Here is a 23,169-nt window from a genome sequence, read left to right on the forward strand (position 1 = left end):
CAAAGCAAACTCTTGAGTGAGAGATCCCAAACAAAGGTGAAACACCCTTGCTCTGACAGTAAGGCACAGGCCAAGGAGTGGTGAGCTCAGGCTTTTGCAAGTGCAAAGAAAGCTGTCAAGTGAAAATAAGAGGGATTCACAACACTTTCCCCACCGCTTTGGAGGGGAGAGGACTGCTCCTGCACCTCAGAGCTTGCTGGGAGGCATGAAGCTTCTCATCTCATTGGCCATATCTTTTGAAGGCGGTTAAAGAACAGAAAACTCCCTGTTCTAATGGCAAAGCTGCTTTACTTCAACCCAGGGCTGGGTATCGTCTTCGCTGGGCTCTGCTCCTACACCAGAGAACACCTCCTTCAGTGAAAAAGATGGTAAAACAGCACCACCCATAGCCAATAGGTTGGAAGAAAGCAAACAGAGAGATGCCCTTTACTTATAACTCACCCCTCTAGAGCAATCTCTTGGCAGTGCCAGAGGGTGCAGCCAGCAGCACATTCTCTCGCAGCAAGAGATTGGTGGCACAAAGCAGACACAAAGCTCTCAGCCTTCTCTTGGCAAAGAGCCACTAAGATCTTTGATCAGCCTCAGGTGGCCCCTAAGCTGCAAGTTCCACCCACTCCTGTGTTCAGATTAGTCCTGTATGTCATGTGTCATTTATTAAGAGGAACCATTCGAATTGACGTATTGTCCCTTGGCCCCTAAAGGGCAGCAGGACTTCTTTGATCTCCATACTGTGTGACCATGGTCCCCAAAGTCTCCTGGTTTCACTACCAGGCTGTGGCAGGAAGCACCATTCTCTGTGCCTTTCCCCCCCAACCCTGGCAGCTTGTCCCAAACACTGAACAGAGCAGATAAAACACTGCAAAACAAGGTACAAAGCTCATCACTAGCACAGCAAACAGGAAAGCTCTCAGCCATTCTCCTCCTCAGTGTCTGGCCTGGTCTGCCTGTGACCAGTCAGGTACAATAGCGAGAAGAAAAGGAAGAGAGTGTGCTGGAATAGCAGGGAGCAAAACCAGGCTGCAATCCCTGGATGCGTCTTACCATGCTATTGGCTGGTTTGCTGGCATGTGCCTCCATCTGCTGCCAAAACTTCTTGGATTCCTGCACGATATCTTCATGGGTCATTCCTGGGAACAAGGCGGAGACACGACTGAGTTACCCTGCTTTGGTCAACGTAAGAGAGGGAGGGAAGGGTTGCAGAGCTTCTGGCATTGGGGCTTGGGAGCCCTTGTGTGGCTGACAAGTCCTGACAGTCCCACAGGTAACATACGCACATGGGTTGACAGGGGACCTGACACCACCAAAGAATGTATTCAAGCACAGACTAGGGAATCTCCTAACTCCAGCACTCCTGCTTTTTCACTTGAGCCAGGCAAGAGGGAAAGAGTTCAGCCACCAGGGCTCACTCAGATCTGGTGTTCTGCTCAGGCTGCATGCAAAAGACACCGACACTGCCAATTTTTGACTAGGAATTAAGACCTTGACCAAGGTTTTCCCCCAAACCCAAATCAACAGATCCTACATAGGGCCCTGAAGACAATGGTTTGTTACTGTTGATCTACTGTATATCAGAGCTTTTGCCACTGGCATGGGAGATTACAGATATCCCACTGTCTGATATATCCAGCCTCTCCAAGACCCCAGAAGTCTCATTTAATCCCTGCTGTGATTAGTTAGCCTGTTACACACTTCTAGTGTGTGTGGGGGTTGCCAATCAACAAGCAAAGAGAAAATCTGAAATTCAATCAAGACAAACACAAAGCGTGCCAAGGCAGCAAGGAAAGACAAAATGTGCAAAACCAACCAAGAAACATCTGTTTGCATGTAACTTGCAGGGAAAGATCTACAAGGTCTCATGAATCAGAAAGGTAATATCAGCCAACAAGCAAAACTGTCAGAGATTATCTAAGGAATTAGCTCTTGATCAAATCAAATGTTGAGGGAACAGCCCCTGCCAGCACAAACCCAGCTAGATGGGCACTAGGGTTCTCAGGTACTCGAGTATATTATGTTATTTGAGTGCTATAAAGATCTTAGATGGCAGCCAAAAGAAACTGAAAAGTATCCTTTAACTGTCAGCTGATGGTAACAAGTGGGGTGCTGAATGCTGCCTTACTACAGCTCCCCTAGCACAGAGAGGCTGTGAAGTCACTTGCTTTGTGTTTGCTTTTATTAAGGTGCTATGTTCCTGAGGCATGGCACACAGACACAGTCCCTGATGCGGGAGCCTGTATATTTCAGGCCAAGGGGGACTACGCATGGCCAGCCCTGATCTGTACTTAGGGGACAAAAACTGCAAGTCTGGGAAAACCATATAGAGAGTTAAAATGTGGCACTGGATCTTGAAGGGAAAGGGCCAAAGTAACCTCCATCTTCTCTGTTTTGCACACCTGTGCCATGATCCTGGGGGTTCAGAACCAATGGCAGAACTGTATGCAGCTCTTGTCAAAGGACTGAATTTCAGATTATGTCCTCAGCACATGACTGCCTTCTCCAGCTCCCAGAAATCCAAATTAATTCAACAAGGTCTAGAAATGTCATGGTTGGAAAAAACCTTCCCAAAGAGGAAAGGTTGTTTTCCAGTACACCAGCTCCATGAAGCATGAACTGTCCCAAAGAGATGCTCTGAGAACCAAAAAGCCCATGTGTTGATTACTTGTAACACTTTAGCATCTTTTGCAACATCAATAGTGAGGACAAAGACTCTGTGATTCCCACTGCTGGAAGAAGATAGCACCATATGCCAGCAAACAGACTTAGTGAGCCAGGAAACAGTCCTGCCCTCCCATGTGTTCAGATCATGGCAAACTCTTCTCTGCTAGCACAATCCTTTATCACCAGGAACAAAGCCACACGCCTTGTAAAAGCTCAAGTGGCTGTCTAACACAGCAGCCCACTGGCTTACAAATGGAAGATGCTAAGAATGATGCCCCCTTCCCATTCTTTCAGAGAAAATGGTGCCCAGGCCAAGTTCACTGCTACAAAGTTAAAGCCTTCCCAGAGACTGGCCACAGCTACCTTTTGTCTCTGTTTCCATAGCCAGGGCTACAGTTAGGTAACAAACTACCAGCCCAGGAAGGAAAGCTCACAAGCAGAGCAGGCAGATATATATAATCCTGCAGAAAAAATAAAAGATGATGGTGTTCCCATTGTTAGAAAAGATGGGAATACACACAAAGCCTACTGATCACCTTTGCAAGTGAACTCATAACTTCCTTCATCTTCTCAGCTTCCCCTTTGGAAGTCACTCATTCAAGTAAAGAAGGCAAGAAGCAAAAATCTAATCTATTTCTCCTACAGGCTGAAGAGGAGGGGAGAGAGAGGGAGGGAAGAAACTTCCTTTTTTATGTACATGAAGAGAAGAGCAAGGTGCCCAAAGTACTACAAGCAATCTCACAAGTATTTAGGGAAGCAGTCCTGACCTATGGCTCTCAGGCAACACATTGCCTGAAAAACTGGTGTAACAACTTAATTCCCTGTGGCCACAAGTAAGTGAGGCTGAACAGGAAGAGTAAAAGACGGCATCTGCCACAACATCTTACTTGTTCATTATTGTCACTCACAAGCCAACCTGAGGCAGAGGACTGCACTGAACTACAGTGGCAGGCACTTGAACAGTACGTGAAAGAAGCTGCCTCTAGTTAAAGCAAAGAATGGCAAGAAGCAATCATAACACCTTTTCTCTCTGAAGTACTCCAATTATCATGCTGGGTCTTGCACGAAACAAGACCTCAGAGTGAAAAAAGATCTAGGTAGCATTGTGCATGGATCAACAAAAGCATCTACTCAGTCAACACCAGGAGAAATCCTTGAGCGTGTCAGAGAGAGAGGACTGAAATTACTGGATATAGCAGTGTCATTATATGAGTGACCTGAATATCATTTCTACAATAGCCTCTTCAGAGGCAGTTTGTCAAAGGCTTTTTGGGAAAGGCCAAGTATCTTGTCATTTCCTATTCTTGGTGAACTTCTTCAGAGGAATTGGAGAAGCACAGTTTTCTTTTTATAACTGCTTTGTCACCTGTGTGTTCTATGATTCTCACTGGGCCAGACTTTCATCCAGGGGCACAACTGCTATTTAGGGCCTTCCACAGGATTTAAACACCAAAAGACCTTAGGTTATTCAGCCCTACCTAACAATCACTTCAACTTACGAAGCTAGTCCCAAGGGAAAGGCTTCCCAGTTTGCAATTTACAGTAGCACCAGTAGAGGGACAAAGAGCAAATTGTCTCACAGAACACCTGGGCCCTCCCTCTGTATCCCAGAGGAGATGAAGTACATGTACACATGAGTAACAGCTTCTCAGTGCTCCCAAATCACCCTATTTCTCTCCCAACTGGTCCCATGCATGTGCTGGAGGAAACTTCAGTTTATGCACCACCAGCCCTGCACCCGGAGTCACACTCACCTGAATATTGCTGCAGCAGCCAGACCTTGAGCTCGATGAAACTATGAGCGAAGTGGCAACTGTCTTCCCGCAGGCAGCCGTAACGCACCTCGTGTCGGCACACATCGAACTGGAAGTGCTCCTGGAACTGGCGGATCTTGGAGTACTTCAGGGAAGTGGAACGCACGATGTGGACTAGACACCTGCAGCCAAGCCGGAGAAATACGAAACATCAGTGGACCAAATCCTCACCCCTTCCTCCTTACATCCGACTTCCACACATTCAACTGGGCAGGCAACGAATACAGAAAAATCAATGCTGGCAGAGGTGAACTCCCACTGTGAAAACCAAACTCCCTCCTGCCCGCTCTGTAGCAATCCTAGATAGATATTTTCAATCTCCCCAGCCTACAGGTGATGTCCTGCTCAACTTCAGAGATAATACACATTTCAAAACATGCAGCAAAGACACCAACTCATCTGGCTCAGGAAATCCCTAAGTCTCAAGCTGCCAGGAGCCAGAAGGGGTTGTATTACTAAGTACTTGACGTGTTTCTTATACTCATTTTTCTAAACATTCATTACCAGCCAGTCAGAGGCAGGATCCAGAGCTAAAGGATCTTTGGTTTGACCTTTATGTAAAGGCCAAACTCAAAGCCAAATTAAGTCAATGGAAAACTAAGACTGACCCCAAAGGTCTTTGCTCATGCTTCAAATCCCTCAGCACCAGGAGCAAACATGCAGAGTGAAGCCTACCATGCTATTTAACATGCTTTGAGCTGCCCCATGATGGGAACGCATGAGGGGGAAAGAAGAAAAAGAAACCAGGGCCCTGGAGTTAAACTGGCTGGGCACATAAGAGATTGCTCCCATCGGCACGAGCAATGTTCACTCACTTGTTGTCATGGAAACTGTGTTTGGCAGAAAGGTTGGAGCAGACAGATGGTGTGTCCTTGGTCCCTTTGCTGATAATCCGGGGTTTGCTGTCAAAGCAAATCTGAGAAGAGAAAAATTAGCATGCTGGGAAAATCTTAGAGAGAAGTGAACCAGAGCCATTTTGCTTGGGAAGGGAAGAAGAACTAGAGCCAGCCTATTCTAATGTTCAAAGTTAGAACAAGCCTGGTAAAAACTTAATGGTAGGGCTTTAAAATAAAGTAAGCGTATTTTTGGAAAAGTTTCAGGACAACATTTTTGGCTTATTCTCAACAATATTTTCCATTGCGGTTGGAAAAATTTTGGTCAGATCCACATATTCTTTCCCGGTTGGCCATCAGAGCAAGAACAAGGAAAATGATGGGGAGAAGTGAAAGAACAGCCAGGTCACAGCAAGAGAAAATGTCCCCTAACATCTAACGCCGCCAGCCTGGGGAACTCACTGCTGCAGAGCGTTAAGAGAGAAAGAGCCGATCCTTCACCGATTCAGTCAGTGGCTCAGCAGTGGCTTAAACCAGGGTAACAGCAACGTATACCAGGTGGGAAGTTGTCGCTCTATGGGGTTCTGACTTTTTTTAAAAAAATTACACTTCAAAGCAGCATCTCAAGATACAAGACAAGACAGGTAGTTAAACCCCATGTGGCTGTGTGCACCCCATTTAGCTGCACTGGTACGGAGGGAAACTATCTCCTTTCTCTTACACTACTGCATCCATTGCTCCTTGCCCTTCTGGAAGCAGGGCACTGGCTGCAATGTATCAATGGTCCAGATGCAAACTGAGGAGACAATGAAGGGTGCCTGCTCCCTCCCCCTGGCTCTGTACCTCACAGAGGAAGGTGAAGATGCCCTGATGTTCCTTCAGGAGCTTGGCAATGGTGAGACTGCTCTGCTTGATCCCACCTAGCGGGTCAAAGAGGAGGTCACGGTTGAGGGTCCCCTTCCTCTCCTCCGTCCACACGTCGATCTCCTCCTGGTGGTACGCGAAGGTGCAGTTATCCCCGTACTTACAGTCCTGCTTGTTAAGCATATCTACAAAGCAACAAACAGCACACACCACCACACAGGGAGGGCGGCCCAGTCAGAAACTAAGTTCTCTCTTGTCTCCTCCCACTGCCCACACCTCACGAGAAGCTGAAAGCAAGAAAACTTTTTTTTTTTTTTTTTTTTTTTTTAAAGATGCCCGTCTCCCCCCCCCAAGTAAGTCTACACCAGGACACTTGGGAAGTCAATCCAAACTAATGAACAGTAAAAATTTCAAGCAGAGTCCATCTGTTGTACAAACTGTTTCAAAATGGAGGCCTGCTTTAATTCAGTGTCTAGCCAGGGACACAAGGCGGTTTAACCAACCCCTTTTAAAGTCGATCCAGATTAAGTTGCCCTCACAGCCCAGCACAGATGAGCCCTGTTATCTTGGCTCTTGCATTCTCCCCACCTCATTAGGTGACACTGCCTCAGAGACCAGTTTGGTCACATCTCATGCACATACCAAGGGATGGGCTGGAGCAGAGGAGCAGGCAGAGAGAGCTTTTCCCAAGGCAGAACCAAAGCCCTGCCGGAGGGGCTGCTGGATGGAGCGGGACTAATGCAGGCACATGTACAGGAGGCAGGCTGGCAGCAAAGCATGGGTCCATAGGACAGCTGTGAGCTTTTGGCTGTGCACAGCACCCCACTAAGTCTTTGTGATCCCACTGCAACTCTTCTGCTCCACCACTTTCAAAGCTCCCTACTTCCCGCAGCATGGCACAGGCATGGGAGCTCAGCTCCTTTGACTGTACCAGGCCTGCCAGCCCCGGGGCTAATGATGGAAGAGGAAAACCCCAAAGGCAACAGGTGATCCCCACTGGAAGTCCTCTCCGAGCCTTCACTGGCACACACCTTACAGCCCCCGCCCAGCCACTGACAGCCCTATCCCCTCCAGATCACCTTTGCACAGGTAATAGGATCCTACAAAGTTGGTTTTGGTGGGGCGAGGACGGATCCTCTTCCAGATCTTGTCTTCAGAGTTCTTCAGCCTGCCCAGCAGGATGTCCCGTTTGCACTTGTGCTCCAAGCCTTCCCGGTAGGTATAATCACCAGCCTTGGGCCCTGCAGGAGAGAAGGACCGCATCAGTCGGGCCAAGGGCAAACCTCAACCAGGCCTAATGCTCTGGGTGACAGAGCAAATGCATTACCTGTTTTTGGGTAGCAGATATGACAGGCTTGTTTGAAGATGTGAGTGGATGCCAGGGGGTTCTTCACTAGCAGGGCTGTGTTGGGCATTACTGGTTCTGGCTGGGACAGCAGGTGCTCGGTGACTTTAGGCACAGCCGGGTGATTCACTCCACCTAGGCTGACCTGAGAAAAAACATATACCCCTCTCTCCTAAGCTCTGCAATCACATGGCTAAGAAAGATCCCCTTTCTAGCCCTACACCCCATTCCAGTTTCCCAACAACCTTCCTCATTTTCACCCTCATCAAAATGTTCACATCTGAGATAACATCTCCAAAAGAGCTGCATGCAATTTTTTCAAAGATAACAACGTGGGATATTCACTTCAAAGAGGTGCCCCTTTCTTTCTCGGTAATGGACAACGGCTTTCCACTGTCAGCCATGGAACAAAATGGTCCTCCCTTCCCATTCCTTCCATCACAACCAGTTCTGCATTTGAAGACTCTCAATCTAACCCTATCCCAACCTGGGTGAAAAAGAACTGCTTATCAAGTTAGTCTTCATGAAGCAGATGAAACTAAGAACAGAGACCTTGCTCTACAGTGACATAATGGGGATGGCAGAATGACAGAAACCTGAGAAGAATAATTCTTGTTCCAAACTGGCTAACCAGGGAATAGCCCTCTCCCTTTCACCCCAGACTGGAGATATGGGACACGGGCAGAACATTACATCTGGAAAAGCCTTCTGATGGCGGCAGAGAGGAGCAAAGAATCTCACTAGTCTTAAGGCGAAGCTGACTTACAGTGCCTCATCCTTCAGTGCTATGTGGCTGTCAGACGTAGTGGGACACTGGCCTCCATGACCCGCTGCTGATCCTACAACTGAATTTACATCAGCAATATGCTGGAGTTCCAGATAAAAGATGGAACAAGTGCCTTTCTACTGCCTCTGGGGAAGTCTCTACCTGCCTTGTCACAGGGTGGGAGGCAACACTCACTAGGACAGGTTAAGAAGAGGGGCCCAAATTACCTACATCACCCAAGTCACTACTACCTTGGCTCCAGGGCACCTTGGGACATCAGCACGAGGAAGCGGCTCACTCACCACGGGGGATGGTTTTTGGCTGCCAGGTGGGTGTCGCAGTTCCTGAGGGCTGGTTTCTTCTGGGCAAATGAAGAGAAAATCCCACAAAACAAAAACAATCACTTCACTTTCAGAAGCTGTTCTACTCGCAGAAAGACAAACAACTGCTTGTGAAATTCATGTGCTTTATTTATTCCATAACGTTTTAGTATTTTTTCCCCAAGCCATCCATCTAAGTCTTGAAGAAGTCCAGGAAGAGCCCTCTTGTCCTCCAAACCTCACTGAACCCAATTCCACACTGTGCAGTGGTAGCATTCCCAAGGCAGCAGCTCTGAGGCTGCCCAATCCTGGGGCAAATCCGAGCCTACTTTGAGGTGACTGGCCAATCGCTGTTCTTCTCAAAATATTTTTGCTGGCAACATGCAGTGTTGGGCATGACCCAGCTGAGAAGCTTGCCTTCCGTCCTGGGACAGGAAGGGACCTGCTCCTTAACCACCATCCCTGTTCAGCTTGGCTCCTTGTGACATGAGAGTGCAGTGCCCCTTGTGACAGGACACTCACTGCCCTGAAACCAGGAATGGAAGACGCCTCCTAGACCTTAGCCCTTGCCATTCTGCCCACTGCCAAGAAGGTCCTGCATCACGTAAAACCCTCACCAGGATTTTGCCCATTTGGTCCAAAATGATATAGAGTCATTTGGTGAGGGTAGAGGAATCACTTCGTGGCCTAGCAAATTCTGCCAAGGGAGGTACCCTGGATATCAACCCAGGATTAGACCTCATTGCTTATCATTATATACCTTTGATGTTCCTTTCTTCTCTGAGATTTCACACCCTGCACATACTGGTTGTCCGGGATTACACGCCCATAGACCTTCTCATTACCACTGAGATGGACATATTCAGCTGTTCTGTCCAACACAATTCTCTGCCCTCTATGATTTGTACTCCTGTTCTGCAGCACTGGCAGACAAAGGTGTATGACAGACTTCTCAGCGCTCAAGGAAATAACACTGGCATGCATCCATAGATAAAATGGTACAACCTCCCCCTCCTCGTCCCACCCCACACCTACCAATGGCAAAGGAATCCAAGGCATCCAGTGACCCTCTAGTCCCAAAGGAGTCCAGGGCATCAAGCCGTGAGTCTGGGTAGGGGAGCAGATCCAGGGAATCCAGAGAATCTAAGGTGGAGCCACCGCTTCCCCCTGGTGGGGGCTCAAAGGCATCCAGGACAGAGGAGGAGGAGAGCTGCTTGGTGGGATCCATCACCAGGCCGAAGGAGGCAGGTGGCAGCGGTGTGGAGACAGGGATGCTGGCTGTCACGACTGGGGGCAGCAATGGAGTTCCCCCCGGAAACACAGGAATCAGCTGGGGCATCTCTGTTGGCAGGTTGGTGGGAATGGTGCCCTGAACCAGAGACTTCAGGGAATTGGGAAAGGGGAGGATAAACAGCATGTTAAAAATGAGGTGCAGAGAATGAGTGCAGAGAGCACAGAGAGAGCAAGAGGATCCTACTCAAGAGCATGCTGTATTATCTGGAGAAAAGGATGCCCAACAGCTACATCCGCCCACAAACTTCCCACAGATCTTCCAGTCTATCTACGCTGCAAATAGTCTGCACCAAGGTCTCTGAGGAGGTGTCAGGCTACCTGAGCTAGTCAGTCTGCCAGGCAGAGCTCTGTGCTAGGTACTTGAAGCAGCTCAGGCTGAGAAACAGTACAGCTAAGCACACGCAGCACGGAGGTCACAGTAACAACCATTGCTCTTGGCACCCATCAGAAGAGCTTTTAGGCTCAAGAGGCTTCCTACGTGGATATGATTATATTGCTTTCAGACCCAAGCTGGCTCACAGAACATCAGTAACGCTGGCAACTAAAATCCAGCATAAACATCAACGCGGATTATCTCTACAGCACCCAGACCTGCTTGAAGAGCTCAGGCTGAATGCAGCCTGCACAAAATACTAGATTAGATAGAGCTTTCCTGTTGCAGCACACTCATTTCTACCTTCACACCTGTTTTAAATCCACAGACACCAGGAGCCAAGGAGAAAGTGGTGATGGGTGAGGGCTATCTTGGGTACCTTTTGAGGGGCAGCTCCATATTACTGTATGTGTCACACAGCAAAGCAGGCTTGGAGGGGACCTCTTTAGATACTCACAAGCCCGTTGCAGAAATAAAGGAAGGAGTGAATAAGTTTTGCCAGAGGAACAGCTTGGAGGAAAGAGAGGCAGCAAGCATATACATGTGCTCCAAGGACCTATTTGGGAAAAAAAAGCAAGGGACTCATACAGCGCCTGCTCTTACCAGAGGGTACTGTGACCCCTCGGCGAGGGAGTCAAGGAGGGAGTCCAGTTCTTCCCCAATGATGTCACCATCTGTGAAGTCCTCCACGCTTTCAGGCACTGGCAGGGACACGCAATCTGAAGACGGGAGCAAGCTGGCAGCAGGGAGTGAGGTAGGCAGGCCCTTTGCATCCGAGTCGGAGGGCAAAGGAGCCAACCCTTCGCTCATGGGGATGGAGGTGGCCACGGGAGCCGGGAGGCACTGCAGGTCCATAGAGCAGTCTGTGATGGGGGAGAAACAGAGACAGTCACCCAGGAGAGCCTCTTGCAAGGGGCAAGCAGAGTGTGGCCTGACAAAAACAGTACTGCACAGCTCCATCAAATCACAGACACCAAGAATGTCCAGCTTTCAGAGAGAAGGAACTCTGGATTCAAGAGTTCTTGCCCTTTGACTTTTGCTCCCAATCTCCAGTGGCTCATCAGTAGCCAAAATACACTCTAAGGGTCAGTGCACAGACCCACTGTCATGATTTGGCAACCATGTATAGCAAACACAAGCCAGCACAAAGCCTGTGGCTAATCAGTTACTGAATTTGCTGTGGCCAGGACTGGAAGCTGGGGCACAGAATTCAATTTCTCTATAACCCACCACCTGGTGTTTTCTTTAATGTTCCTCACTGATGCATTTGGCAGACACCACTGCCATCTCTGCTCCTTGGAGCTCCAATATCCCAACTGAAAGCTTGCTTACCCACACACCCTCTCTGAACCCTCAGGCATCCTAAATTGCAGAAGATGAAAACACAAGGTGCTGCTGAAAAGAGAGGCAAAGATCCAGGGCTCAGACCAGCTTGTGCCGATACCGTGTCCCCAACAAGAGGGACAGAGCTGTCTTTACCCAAGTAAAAACCCTGCTCTTGAGTGCTTCCGCATGTCTACGAGTGGCGGGCTGCTACCCACACTGCCCCCAACATCTCAGTGAGCAAACGTCCCCTCCCGAACTTGTTTGAGAAAGGGCAGGGGGAATTTTTCCCAAGGCTTCTTTAACTCTCTGGTGCAACACTATTGAAAAGCTAAGACGTTCCCAACATGCAAAATAAACCTCTGTTAAGTGAAGTTAAGGTTACAAGCACATATTCTTCACAGAAGAGCATTTTATTCTCCAAAAAAAATTAAAGGTTAAAGAAGAAGTTCGAATGTTAGAAATTCCAGAAATGCAGCGTTATGTTTGCAATTCTCAAACCACGCACCCAAACTACCTTAATTCTGCCCCTGTGCAGATGTCCTGGAATAAAAGAACAGAAATCAGAAAAACATGCTACCTTCTCCATCCACGTAGCAGTGGTTGCACTGTAGCTATGATGGTCTAAGGATATTAGCAAGACAAAAATTTGGAGGGGTAGGCAACAGCTTTTATGAGAGAAACTGGTAGAAAAAAGGAAGGAGACTAGACAAGCTTCTGAGCACACAAATCTCAATCCAACAAGAGATACTGCTTCCCTGTCTATACAAGCTCTGTTTTCTCAGCCACCATGAGAACTCAGTTATTCTCTTCTAACTCAGACTGAGTGAGCGAGCTATGCTGCTGGCCTATATATCACATGTTCACTGACTAGGGACTATGTTGATGCCCCACTTAGAGAGAGCTCAACAAATCCCCAGTTCTCGCAAATTCCCAAGTCCTGAACAAAGTGACAGCAGGAGCTGAGATACACATTGGAGCCACCTTACCTCTAAGCCTGCTGGGAGCACCCTACAGCCCCCTTCAGCTTTTGCTCTTGCATTTGCCATGAGCAGCGCATGTGGATGGGCAGGGGCAGCTATGCACAGACAAGGTCACTGTGCAATGCACCAGAGCCACACTGTGACAAAAGGCAGGGGAAGCAGCTGGAAACAGCAAGCAACAAATACTGAATCCCTCTCCAGAATCTCATGGGTGTAATCAAATGAAAGCACATGTTGCATCTTAAGGGATCCAGCTCAGTTTTCCAGTGCTGCAGCATGGCACACTTACCACAGGCAGCAGCTCAGAAGAAGGCCAGAAACCTCCTTGGTTAGGTAGGCCAAGCTGTCCCTCAGATCAGGCTCAGCTCCGGCCTCATGCCCCCTTTGCTATGACTTCTGCTCAGCTCATCTCCCTTCAGCACGGACTCCAGCTGGGCTCGGAAGCCAGCCATTTAGCTTCCCCTCAGTGCTGGCTTCATCACTGGTAGCTCAGCCAGAATTCCCTCAGTACAAAGGGACGGCTTATGTCTTCCCATTTTTTCAGATGTTTAAATCTGAAATACTGTTGAGATCCCTCCAGGGGCCAAGAAGTAGTTCAGGACATGCTAGAGGGGCCAGGGACACATGCAGGAGGGAGCAAAAGGGCTCACAATGACATGGCCTCAAAGGATCCAGAAGTTTCAACCTTCTCTGAGGAATGAATGAGGCCCTCCAGTTCCCAGTCAGACGGGGAAGCAGAGAGAGAGGCCCTCATACACCCTAAGAAGCTAAAAGCCCTGAAAACCTGAAAGCATGGTAGAAAGGCAGAGAGACATCGGATCCCCTGCACCTCAGTGCATGCAAAGGGCAAGGAGAAAAGAGGACCAACAGATTCTACAGATTCAAGGGGAAGAGCAGGGACAACCGGCTCCCCCTCTCTGATCATCCAAACCCTTGTTGCCCTTTCGGCCACTTCCTCTCCATTCCCATCTCCTCCACTACCCCTCCTTTCCCATTCCTGCCTTTCTCAGGAGTCCTCCATCTACTGATCCCACTCACCAGCCACCATGCCCACGTGTTACATACTTTCTTTCCAAAAAGACCATGCACCTCCTGCACTCACCTAATGTTTGCTTCAACTGAAAAAAAAACAGCCTTTGACAGGCAGGTCACAGGCACATGCCTGCCTTCCTTCCCCACTCCCTCTTTCTGCCAGTGCTGTGACACTAAACCCCACATATTATTATTATAAGCTCAGTGAAGGTCTTGTCCACCTGTTCCCCTGAACCACCCAGCTCCTGCCAAACCTAGCAGAAATCCTCTTGGGCTATGCCCACACTTTGTAGCTTGTCTGCCCACTTACCTGCCTATTCCAGAGAGGCAAGTACAGTGTTTTTGAAGGCCTTGTTTCTAGCTCTGCTTCCCAAAATGACAGCAATTCTCCAGTGCACTAGCTGGCCAAGGCCATGCTGAGCCAGATCTGAGCATTTACCTGTGCAGGGCAGGGCTGAGTAACTCGGTCAGCTTCAAGCAAAGCATGGGTGAAGGAGCTTCAGGAGTTTGAATCTCAAAAAAACTTTGCTCAAATATGCTTGAATGTGGGACACTCAAGGTACCCTGCATCCACAGCCCTCCTCATGGCACACCAAATCTGAGGGCAATGGGATGAAGCATAGGACAGTTTCAGCATCTTTGGAAATATCTCCTAGCAGAAAAGGTTCTCTCTGCCTGAACTACACAGGAGCTGGCATGCTGCTCTTATACAAAATCCTGATTAGACAAAGAGTTTACTGGAAGCAGTCATTTGTCACTCTGCAGTAAGAGTCTGGTTCATCTTGGTACAGCAAGATAGTATGAAATACTCTCCTTGTTTCACTAAACTGGGTCTCGTGATTGCATTCAGCTACTGAATTGGCATTCAAGAGAACTAACATGTTTTCTAAAATAGACATCAAAACACCCCAATTATGAAATTAGGGTCTTTCTATAAAAAGAGCAATAGCTAATGCAGTGCTAAATCTTCATACTTAACACTGCAGCTGTCTTTAAAAGGAGCAAAGACTGATGCCCTTCCAGGCACCATTTAAATGCGACAGCACACAACAAAGGGCAAAACACTTAGCCTTCTACAGGGGCAGAGTTAAGGTCACTTGTTTTCCAGCATGAGAAAAGCAACCCATTCCCCCATTCTGCTCCTCCTAAGTTCCTAACAGAGAACATGGCTCTCCTTGGATCCCTCCCAACTCCCTTTGTTTTGATTTCCTCCTCTCAACTTCTCGGAGGACAATATGCACGCAGCGCACAAACACTGGCCTACAACCTTAACTTCACTTTATCTGCATGGTTCTGGTTGGGAGTTTAAAGTAGGATCTCACTTTGCCAAGACCAGCTTTAGGAAAGTACCACTGGTGGCAGCTGTGTACCTCAGCAGATCCTTTCAATTCCCAAAGGTGGCCCTCACTGGGCCTGGATGAAAAGCTTTTCTGTCAGAGGTACTAATAGGTAAGCATCTGCTTTGCCTTGTTTTCCCCTCACAGAGTGTCTCAGTAGCTGACCATGAATTTGGAAGAAGCAAGGAAAAAAACATCTGACTTAACAACAAGCCCACACACATGAAGACGATGAACCTCTCAGACCTTCCAGCCTGATCAGATACCTTACCGGAGCCACAAGAATCAGAGAGGAGAAATATCTCTACCTGTTTCGATGTCATCTATCGAACCCAATCCATTGGAAGTGCTCTGCAAAGACGGTGTAGGGAAAGTGAGAAAAGTTATCACCAGAAGTTCATCCTTTAAAAGATATTCATACTTCACAGATGACCCTTTACTATTCCCAAATGTCTCTGGCTCTTTCTTTTCCTTTACTGCCTCTTTCAGTGCAAGAGCCATAAAAACAACAAACTAAAAGGCCATTAATCCAAACAGCTTATCCATTTTTACCTCCAGCAATGGCCAAACCCTGTTGCTGCACAGGAATACCAACTCTGCATAACATCCAACCACGTGAGTAAAACTGTACCTAGAACTGGGTTTTTCACATGTGGATGAAAATACCATATCCCAAGTCCCAGGACAAATCAATCAGTCAGCCTCATGCAGTGTGAGATCTGATTAGCCTGATTTTACACAACGTTCCTTTTCTTAGTTCACATATTTTGCAATCTAATAACCACAAACTTTTACAGCAAACTCAAAACAGGAAAAGGTTTTCGCCAAAACAACTGCTGACTTGGAGCTCCAGGCAAGGAATAAAAGAAGACCATATTTTACAGAAACATAAACAGGGGTAAGTATGCATGCTTTTGGCTTAAAATTATAAAGGCAGTAGAAAAAGCATTACATTCAAACTAATGCATCTACTGCAGTAGTTTTTGCAACCTATAGTTTTTGCAGTATTTTCACTTCTTGTAAAAAGAAATCTTTTCAAATCAAAAACTAGGCACAACTATAAAAGAAAGGTGACTTGTTCCACTACAAAGATGCAAAGGCAGGTCACTGAACGGTGGCATGTAAATTGATTCTCTACTATCCCATCTTGTACCAAATGCTATTTTTATGATTTCATAGCTTGTCTGTTTGCTTTAAGGAGAAATGCTAAATACCATGTAAAACCATCAAGGTTGTTTCCTGTTTGTTTGGATTTTTTTTGCCAGTTGCAAAGCAAGGAAATCAGCTTTTCATTATATTTTGGTTTAGTATTTGTACAGTGACCTGCCCAAGCTGGATCTCTGCAGTGACAGGATAATCCAAAGAATACATAAATATTTATTGTATATACCTTGCTCTGTTCTGGACAACAGAACTAGACCACATGATTTCACTTTATATGTTTCTTCAGCAGTTGCACTTTCAGATTTTTATTTAATTTTGCTCTAACTATGCAAAAACTAGAAAACTCACTTAAAATACAAAAGAAAACAAACATTCACAATAACTAAGATAAATAAACATCTTCAATGACCTAACTGCTGACAGCAGAAATGTTTTCATTAGAAATATTTTCAAAGAAAGGAAATTCCTTGAAAATATTCCTTAAAAGGGAAACACTAATTAATATATTTAAATCTTAAAAGATGGCAATAAACTTGCATGTAAATAAAACCCAGAGGCATCCTAGTAGCACACATCACCAACAGTGAGAATCACAGGATAGGAACTCTACCTGATTTGATAAATTGATTGACGTGCCATTACTGAGTAAAGAGAATGTTTCCAATTCCTGCTGCAAGGAAGAGAGAGGTCTTAGAACAGAGACATCCCCTGAATGCTTGTAAACTAGGTAAAGCTGGGTTATAACATGTTTTTTTCATTTTAGTGGGGAAAAAAAGCCATCCCAAAAGGCATACCAGTGTGACACATGGGTACAGTTTACAGAATCCTGAAAGGGCTGCACATTTGTTCTGGCCACCTCAGTGTGAAATATACACCATTCAACACAACAAAGTGAAAATTCACCCCCAAGAACAGAAATTTTTGCCTTTTCATTAAAACATTACTGTTTGGGGAAGGCACTAAAGCTCTGGAATGAAAGATAGAAGTGAAACAAGACATAGCAAGCTGCTATCAAAATACCGATCGCTACATTTCAAATAATAAAAAGCATTTTGGAATTTTTTATTTTTAGTTTTCTAGCACACAGGTGGTTTAAGCCCATCTCCGCTGAGTAACATGACAGCAGCAAAAATATGACAGGGCCAACACAGTGAGCAGCTGTAAAAATATCTCTGAGTAAAACTTCCCTTTTTTGGAGATAGAATCATTTCAGAGTGCGGAGAGCTGCTACAATGTTGAGGGTTTTCTGGGTAGGCAGATCACCCACATGAGCTTTGTAATGGACAGGCCTAAGATGTTACATATGGATAGGCAGCCACAGTTACCTCAAAAACTCTCTGCAAATTGGATGCACACAAATCACTTCACCGCATACTGCTAAGGGGCCCCTCTGGAGGTAGAACGTGCTGGCTATTTAACGGAGCACTGCATACGGTGTTGAGGGTGCAACCAGGCAGAGCAGACTCGCAGACACTGGCTGTCAATCACTCAGTGAACTACAGCCAAGATTGCCAGTGAATATCCCTTATTCCTGAAAATGCATCCTGGGATCTTACATGACCAAGGCGGTTATGTCAAAGAGTGCTAGCTGTGGCCCAACGCCCTCTAGCTCCATCCCAGGGTATACATTTAAAGAACGACAATACTGCAGAACTTTCTTTTACAGCCAGGTTACGCATCCAGTCGTTGTGGTCAATTAACTGGACTCATGACTCACTTTTTGCTGTCTCCTTTCCTGGCATCTGACCAGATGTGTACCTGTCATGTTACCAAAGGGGAGGTCTTCCCCTCATCATGGAGAAGGTTTACGGGACAGCAATCCCATCAGCCATTGCTGATACAAAACCAGACATGCCTCCAATGTGGCAGAGGATCCCTCCCTTCTGATCCCATAACAGAGAAGTGACTGTAATGCAAAACCTGCTTTGGGATCAGGCCACATGGCCCTGTCCCTGCAGAAGCACATGCTCCTAATGCATTGGAGGCCTCTCCTCCAAAACCAGCCAGGCTCTACCCCATTTAGCTAGGGACACAGGAAACACCTTGGCAGTAGACACAGGGCAGCGATGGGGTTAAAAATGGGTCAAGACAGAAGTGAGTTGGAAGGTCAGGACAAGGAGGGTACGGACGGGCCCACTGGAGGGGTCGCAGGCTAGCGTATGTGCGCACGTAGCTGCACAACCACTTTGGCAAAAGTAAATCTGCAAGAACCAAGGGATAGTTACTCTTTAAAAAAAAAAAAAGCCATACCTGAGGCCTCTTGTACGCTTTTCGAACTCTCAGTCCCAGCTTCTGGGCCAACTCCTGTCCAAGCTGCGTGACGCTTTCATCCTAGGGAAAAAACCATCAGAAGAATGGTTTCGGTTTTGCCTTCACGGCACACATAATGCAACAAACAGAAGCACATGGTTGCAGCTACCCACACCGGGCTGTGGCCAGAAGCCTCACTTGCAGCCAGTAGCAGGCAGACAACTGCCAAAGGCAGCTCCAAGAGTCCATGCAGACCTGAGCACTCTTGTCATTCAGCCCTGCAGAGATACTGAGTTTATACCAGGAAGGACCTTTCCCTGCACACTTTCAATGCTGCAGAAAACGAGAAGCAATTATCTGCCTCCAAGAAAAGACCCACTCTCCAAATGCAGGGTTCACGATCCCCATTGGCAAGACAGGCCCTGGAGGGGCTGTCACAGGCTACCAACAGTCCTCATGCCAGGGGCTGATACAGTTTCCACAAAGTCCCTGTATTGGGGAAGAAGGAGGAGCTTAGCATAGCCTGCACCTTTCCTCTCTGCCAGCCACAGAGCTAATAATCACCTAAAAATCAATTTTGATATGCAGACAGTGTTCACTAACTTATTTTTTTTAAGCTAAAACCAAGTCTTAGTTTCCAACTTACTTGTTACAAGGCATTTTTCCTGACTTCAGCTCTGGTTAAACAGCCTCAGCTCAACCAAGGAGATCCTTCTGCTTTCCCCTCCACACCCCATTAACCATCCTCCCACCTCACTTCCCAGGCCCAGGCCCGCTCCCACACCATCTGGAGCTTTGGAGAAAGTTTTGGGCCATACTCCATTCCCCTGCTCAGTCCTCTCCTCTCAAGTTTTACCTAGACTAACAACCTTCCTCAACGCTCTTCAGTTATTTATCACCGGCAGCTCTTTCCTTCCGCTTTCCTCTTGCTCCCCATTTGCAAAAATATCAAGGTATTTCACCGGTTTCTTAAAAGAAAAAAAAAATTGCCCAATCTATTGTGATATCCTTCCTTGATGCCTCAACATCTCCTCCCTCATTTGCAGTCTTGAAGCCTGCCCTCTGTTTACCAATGCAATTCTAGTCTTTCCAGCCTCCTCCTCCCTGCAGGGTCACTCTTTAGCTTTCAACCTCTCATTAGCCTCTAGCTCTTCCACCTCACACTATCAATGTATTTTCAATTCAGAGTGCCATCTTTTGACTGTACTTGCTCCCCCTCAACACTGGTCTAGTCACCATCTTCTCTGAACTCAGAGTAGACAAAATCTAAACTAGTTTGTTCATTTTCTCTTCTCTAGCTGTTTTACACTCCTTCAGGGTATACCTTCCTGTGCTGAAACTGTCCCTGTTCTCTCCAGAGATCCCTTCTTGGTCAAATCCCATGGTCACTGCTCCCTCCTCACTCTCTTGCAACTCTCAGATCTTACTGACACCACCATCACTCTCCCTTTATTAACATCATACCCTGATCATGTTTTCAATGCTCTGTTCTCTACTGGTTCTTCCAGTTTTCCAAACACTCCCTCAGGTGTCTTCTGATGAGATCTGCCCTCTTCCTGTTCCCTGTGGAATACGCCCCAGAAAGACCTCTAATACTATCACTTTCCATTGATCTCACACTCATAACTACTGGGTTTACCCTATCTAACTCTGCATGCCAGCCTGACTCTGCAATGTCCTCTCTGATGCCCAGTAAAGATCATGACAATATCAAGAATGCATCTTTCTCCAGACTGTCTCCAATTTCTTCCTTGCCATCATCAAGCCAATCTCTTTCTTTTTTTTTTTTTTTTTTTTTTTTTTTTGTCAGCAGGCCTGAGGTTTGGGGGTGGGAGGGTTATTTGCTCCTTGTCATTCCCCAGATCTATCTTTAAGCTTCCCTTTCTTCCAAACAAATCCCACCCTCAGGTGCTTACTGCATCCCATTTTAACAAGAGAATGATCAACAAGAGAATGCAACATGTTCTCCTGTCACATCCTAAACAAACATGCTGCCTCCTTTCATGCCATACCAAAAACAGCCAGCAGAGGAGTATCAACTTCACCATCCTGGGAACCTCTGCAAACTAGCAGCACTAAATACCTGCACCCAGAAACAAATTAACTCTGCTAGACAGTGAGTCAACTGAGTGGCAGATCTTTCATCACTGGAAGTTTTAACGCATGCTCTGTACTGACCACAAAGTTCTCAGCTGTTACAGCAGCATAAGCTGGAAGTACCCAGGTGCTCCAGAGGTCTAGCAGCTGGTACAATGGAAACGGGAGTGAGATGATGGATAGCGTCTTGCCTTTGATGCAGAAAAGGCATATGGTTTCTGTTAATTGGGTAATAAGGCAATGGTATATGTTAATTTACAAGAATGGACTTTTTAGACTAGGGGATGCAGATGTCTTGATAAAGTATTTGTGAAGCTGAGCTGTCTTGACAAGGGGAGTTTCATAAAAAGTCTGTAGATCACACCGACTGTAATGATGATATGGGAAATATGTAAACACAACTGAATTGATGTCTTAACCATATACTAAAGTGGCTCAATTGCACTGTAGGATATATAGCCATATATAGCTTTACATGAACACATACATTAGACCATTCTGATTATAAAAGGGTATGTTTAAAAAAACAGTTCTCTGGAACTTCCCTAAAATGATCCCTTTAATGCGTTTGGTCACCTTCTTCTGCCAGACCAAGGAAACTAGGAATTCAGAAAGAGTAACCTATTGTTAGAAAGGCTTTGCTTTCAAAGATTGCTTCTGTAATTCTAGCAATACAGTTAACTTCCCCGATGAAGCGGATGCATTTTTCTTATAACAACATTAACGAGATGGATCAGAACCAAATTTAGCAAAGATAACTAGTGATCACTAGAATCTATCTAATCACAGTCTGGTTTCCTGTTCAATATGTAGCCCAAACAGAGGATACCAGCTTACCAGAAACATTTTTGGGAAAATACCTAGGGCCTGGTATATGCCAAAAGTTCCCTCTTGAACGTAAAAATTTACACACATGCGAACATAAAAATAATCGTCACATGTGATGTCAAGGATGCCTTCACATGCCCCTCAAGAAATAATAAACGTTATCAGCTTGTCTTAGCAATCACAAAATAAAGCATCAGATATTTTTATCTGAAACAGGACAGGATACATGCTTTCCTTCCAGGGCTCCAGTTCTCATTTGTCCCATGCTGATAGCAACTCTCATTAGACATATAAAAACAGCTAGTTAAAACAATGCTATGGCCTTAACTCACATTTTGTCAGGGCAGGTTTCTGCACTTCACAAACAGGCTGCCAAACCTGCTGCCACTAACCAGTGTTTCCAGCTGCCAGTGTCCATAGAGGGCAACTTGGCCTGAAAAAACATGGGCGTTCAAACACCCTCTCTGAGTCAGCAAGACAGGATTGCTGGGCATAAGCATGTCTCCAGGTATAGCCAGCTTTCCTCCTCCTCTATCCTCAGGCCTCACACTAAACATTATGTTACAGAGGAGGGAAGTGGCGAAGTGTCACAGAAGTCAAGATGAACCAACTGTATGTCAACTTACGTGTGGGAGGGACAACAAACATCTGCTATTACACTCATATGCTTCTTTGTGTCTTCCCAGTTCATTTAAGGAGCGGGCTTTCCGGAAGAGTGCTCGGATGTTCTCCTCGTCTAGACCCAAAGCCTTCTCACTGTCTTCCAGTGCCTTTTCGTACAAACCCTGCATGGAAGAGAGTGCCTCGAGTCAGTTATGGCACTGCAGAATCTAACTCCCTGTCTGAATGCAAGTGTTTTGCCTCTTAGCAGAAAACAAGAATATACAAGGCAGTTGAAAATACATATATTACATCACACACAAACCCACATACAAACACACAAAACCTACAAAAAAAGAACATTTTGTTAAGGCTTGCAAGACTGGAAACACTTCAAAGTTAGCAAATGCCAGAATTAAGGCAGCCTGAGCAACTTTACCTTGCCTCCCCCTCTACCTTGGGCAAGTTAGATTTGACAGTCTTTAATTACATGACTGCTTGCTAATTTTTTTCATGGTACTCAGCCTCATATGAACAGGATGGGCCTGCTCTGGGGTTGTGCCATAAAAGACAGCTGTTGGATTCCTAAAGAGAAAAGAAGCGTGCAGTCTTTTAGAGCCTGAATATTTCAGAATCCTTTTCCACATGTGTGTTGAAAGCTTTATGTTTACGGGGAGGCAGGCAAACTTTCAGAGCTATGCTTGAAGAGTCAATTTTGGAAGGCACTACTCCTTTCCAATCTGATCTCTACATTATATGAATTCCTCCCAAACATGGAGCTGAACTGCATTCTCAATACTTTGGCTTCATCAACAACAGTAGGCTTCCTCTCCCTCATCTCCTTCCTCTGATCTTGCAAGACACAGTGTGAGAGTGGGGAGATATCAAAGTTTTCTGTGTGTTGTTGTCTCCTCTGGTGTTGGAGACCAGAGTGGAGAAAATCAGTTTAATCCTCTCCTGCCACCTTTTCCAATCTCATGGCACAGCAACCCAGATGCCCTGCTCAGTTCTTGGAGATGACCTGGGAAAGTGCTCACCATGGCGAAGTAGCAGGCAGCTCGATTGACATGCAGCTTGCACAGGAGTTCCTTTGGGATGGTCACCTCATCGGAGGCTGCATAATCTGCCACATTCAGCCCTTCCACATACTGTACCAGCGAAAGCTTGAAATCCTTCTCTCGGAACAAGTCGTTGCCCTCTGCAAACAGGTTTCGCACCAGCTTCTGCAAAAATGCCTGGGCAGCAGGAAGAGTGCAAATGACTGAAGCAGATGTCCAAAGGCAGAAAGAACT

At 46.4% G+C, this 23,169-nt stretch overlaps 1 protein-coding gene across 8 annotated transcripts in view; it reads right to left on the reverse strand.

Moving 5' to 3' along the window:
* Positions 1 to 23,169, reverse strand: part of ZC3H7B (zinc finger CCCH-type containing 7B) — a 47,764-nt gene that overhangs the window by 15,945 nt on the left and 8,650 nt on the right. The window contains exons 4-17 of one of the 8 annotated variants that reach the window (XM_026101550.2): positions 22,915 to 23,112; positions 21,904 to 22,062; positions 18,353 to 18,433; positions 16,713 to 16,769; positions 15,247 to 15,289; positions 10,867 to 11,126; positions 9,633 to 9,978; positions 8,526 to 8,635; positions 7,494 to 7,656; positions 7,246 to 7,407; positions 6,146 to 6,351; positions 5,285 to 5,385; positions 4,410 to 4,591; positions 1,042 to 1,127 (exon numbers count right to left, since the gene is read on the reverse strand). In XM_026101550.2, coding sequence (XP_025957335.1) covers positions 1,042 to 1,127; positions 4,410 to 4,591; positions 5,285 to 5,385; positions 6,146 to 6,351; positions 7,246 to 7,407; positions 7,494 to 7,656; positions 8,526 to 8,635; positions 9,633 to 9,978; positions 10,867 to 11,126; positions 15,247 to 15,289; positions 16,713 to 16,769; positions 18,353 to 18,433; positions 21,904 to 22,062; positions 22,915 to 23,112 — 2,154 coding nt within the window. Of the gene's footprint in view, positions 1 to 1,041; positions 1,128 to 4,409; positions 4,592 to 5,284; positions 5,386 to 6,145; positions 6,352 to 7,245; positions 7,408 to 7,493; positions 7,657 to 8,525; positions 8,639 to 9,632; positions 9,979 to 10,866; positions 11,127 to 15,246; positions 15,290 to 16,712; positions 16,773 to 18,352; positions 18,434 to 21,903; positions 22,063 to 22,914; positions 23,113 to 23,169 lie in introns of all 8 variants that reach the window. The other 7 variants (XM_026101523.2, XM_026101541.2, XM_064511930.1 and 4 more) reach the window with 7 other exon arrangements.

This window comes from Dromaius novaehollandiae, chromosome 1 (genome assembly GCF_036370855.1).
Source record: "Dromaius novaehollandiae isolate bDroNov1 chromosome 1, bDroNov1.hap1, whole genome shotgun sequence".
NCBI lineage: Eukaryota > Metazoa > Chordata > Aves > Casuariiformes > Dromaiidae > Dromaius > Dromaius novaehollandiae.